At 41.1% G+C, this 2578-nt stretch overlaps 1 protein-coding gene across 1 annotated transcript; it reads left to right on the top strand.

The window, feature by feature from the left end:
* The first annotated feature begins 364 nt into the window (after positions 1–364).
* LOC104222712 (protein phosphatase 2C 37-like) lies at positions 365–2208 on the top strand. The gene is made up of 4 exons (XM_009773988.2): positions 365–1033; positions 1138–1458; positions 1545–1650; positions 1772–2208. Exons 1-4 carry the CDS (start codon positions 509–511, stop codon positions 2104–2106), a joined length of 1287 nt encoding a protein of 428 aa, XP_009772290.1. The 5' UTR covers positions 365–508; the 3' UTR covers positions 2107–2208.
* The last annotated feature ends 370 nt before the right edge of the window (positions 2209–2578 follow it).

The raw sequence follows: 2578 nt of genomic DNA, 5'->3' as shown, positions 1-2578 counted from the left end.
ATATTCTACTATGTGTCCACGTGGTGACATTCTCGTAGAAGAACTGAGTATATTTAATTGAGCGTGGTTAAAAAAACAACTCAGCGGCGACATTGAACCAAGACTCGTGTCAGAAAAAGAAGGTCGTTAAACACAATTCGTGTTGCTAACTCATTGATCCACTTATCCACCTAAAAATCTCCTTTACACGTGGTACTTTTTCTAAGTGAACAATTCATTTATTAAACCATTTTGACGGTCATGATCTTTTGCTATTCAGAGTTCTATATTTTGTTCACTGCCCGGGTCAGTGACGGGCAGTTGCCCAGAATTAGGCCGCCTCTAACCCTACCCCTCTCCCACTACAATAAAGCTTCATTCTTGTGGCCCTCTCCTCTCCAATCTGCTCATTACATTTCTCGAGTCTCAGTATTGGTCTAATCGATCCCTTTCTTTTATAAACTTCAGTATTGTTAATTGTGTTCGAAGAATTTGCAACAAAAACATCAAGTGCGAGTAAATTTATTTCATGACGGGAATGTGTTTTGGTGAGACTAAGACTGTAAATCCAACTGAACCGAGTTCAGAAGGTGCTAGAAGGCGACGGATGGAAGTTCACCAGTTCCGTTTTCTCGCCGGCGGTATGGCGGTGGCTCCACCTCTGGAGAGTGAAAGGAAGAGACAGAAACTGAATAAACTTGTCTCTGTAAAGAGCTTTGAGATTAAGGGGAAGCGATCTAAGTTGGAAAGGATTGTTTCCCTGCCGCTATCGCTGCCGTGCATAAGTGATATTGAGAAGGGCGAAAAGAAGGTAGCAGAGAACAAAGAAACCGAAAGGAACGCATTGGATTTATCGGAATCTGCTTCAATATCGTCCAATATTGAACGCCCAGGGGTTTCTGATTCTCCCAAATTCGGCGTGACATCTGTTTGCGGAAGGAGAAGAGATATGGAAGATGCGGTGTCGATATACCCTACGTTTATTCAGGAGAAACGTGAAAAATCTAGCAACTTGCATTTCTTCGGTCTGTACGACGGCCACGGCTGCTCTCATGTACGTAATTATCATGCCCCTAATTAAGACTTACGTCTCTTTTATGCAATTATATTATATTGTCTCTAACTGGAAGTTCTTTTCTCTATGATTATTTTGTATAGGCTGCGATGAAATGTAAAGATAGAATGCACGATATAGTGAAGAACGAGGTTGAAAGCGCAGGGGAAGCTACGTGGAAAGAGATGATGACGCGGAGCTTCACTAAAATGGATAAAGAAGTAGTTGAGTATTCGAGAGGAGGCGGTGGTGCACCAACCGCCGATTGTAGATGTGAACTTCAGACGCCGCAGTGTGATGCCGTTGGATCCACTGCCGTCGTAGCCGTGGTAACTCCAAACGAAATCATTGTGTCCAATTGTGGTGATTCTCGCGCTGTGCTTTGCCGAAATGGCGTTGCTATTCCTCTTTCCACTGATCATAAGGTGTGTGCCAAATCAATTCCCCATATGGTGCTAGCTGGATTTATTCCAAATAGATTTTCTAAATTTGTGTTTATTTTTGTTTGTAGCCGGATCGACCCGATGAACTCAATCGGATTGAAGAAGCTGGTGGTCGTGTTATCTATTGGGATGGTGCAAGAGTTCTTGGAGTTTTGGCCATGTCTCGAGCAATTGGTAAGCCATTTTGCTCTATTTTAATCTAGAAAATTGAACCTCTATAGATATGATATTATAGGTATTATTATTCAATCTGTAGTTCATTTCCCTTATTTATATATGTTTGAACATTTTTCAGGTGACAATTATTTAAAACCGTACGTTACATCTGAACCTGAAGTGACCATAACTGAAAGAACAGTGGATGATGAATGCTTGATATTAGCTAGCGATGGGCTATGGGACGTGGTGTCAAACGAGACGGCATGTGGTGTGGCCCGCATGTGCTTGAGATCCGGGCGACCACAGTCTCCGCCAGGGTCGCCGGCTAATGACGTCACACCAACGGTCTCAGGGGATAACTCTGACCAGGCCTGTACTGATGCGTCGATTCTCTTGACTAGGCTGGCTTTGGCTAGGCATAGTTCTGATAATGTTAGTGTTGTCGTCGTTGATTTGAAGAGAGATTTATAGAATCAAAAAACAAATAAATGTACATGTATAGTTTCGAGTTTCTTCGTTTATGGGAAGAGTATATGATTTCATTTATCAAAAGCCCAAAGGCCAGATTTTCCATGGTTGCATCTTATTGCTGGAGAAAATTTCGTTAGCTTGTTTTTACTACTAGTATTCATGATAAGAAATTGAATAAGAGAGTTGATGGAAATGTTAGGAGACATTGTTATTAATTAATTATGCAACAATTTGACCTTCTCCATTTCATCCAATTCTACCTTAAATACTTTGCACGCGTCCCTTCACTCATTTAATGGACCAGATTCGCTTTATTAACCAAATAATACTAGTATTAATTATGGTTACTTACATGTTCTTTCTTTTACCTCCTCACCAATTCGTGTACAGCAGGAAAGTCTTCTTCCTCTCTAATTCATCTAGGAGCACAAGATGATGAAAAAAAAATAAAAAAGGAAACACGAGACGCAAC

The sequence above is a fragment of the Nicotiana sylvestris genome, chromosome 5, assembly GCF_000393655.2.
Source record: "Nicotiana sylvestris chromosome 5, ASM39365v2, whole genome shotgun sequence".
Taxonomy (NCBI): domain Eukaryota; kingdom Viridiplantae; phylum Streptophyta; class Magnoliopsida; order Solanales; family Solanaceae; genus Nicotiana; species Nicotiana sylvestris.
This window is presented reverse-complemented; position numbering and strand designations above follow the sequence as displayed.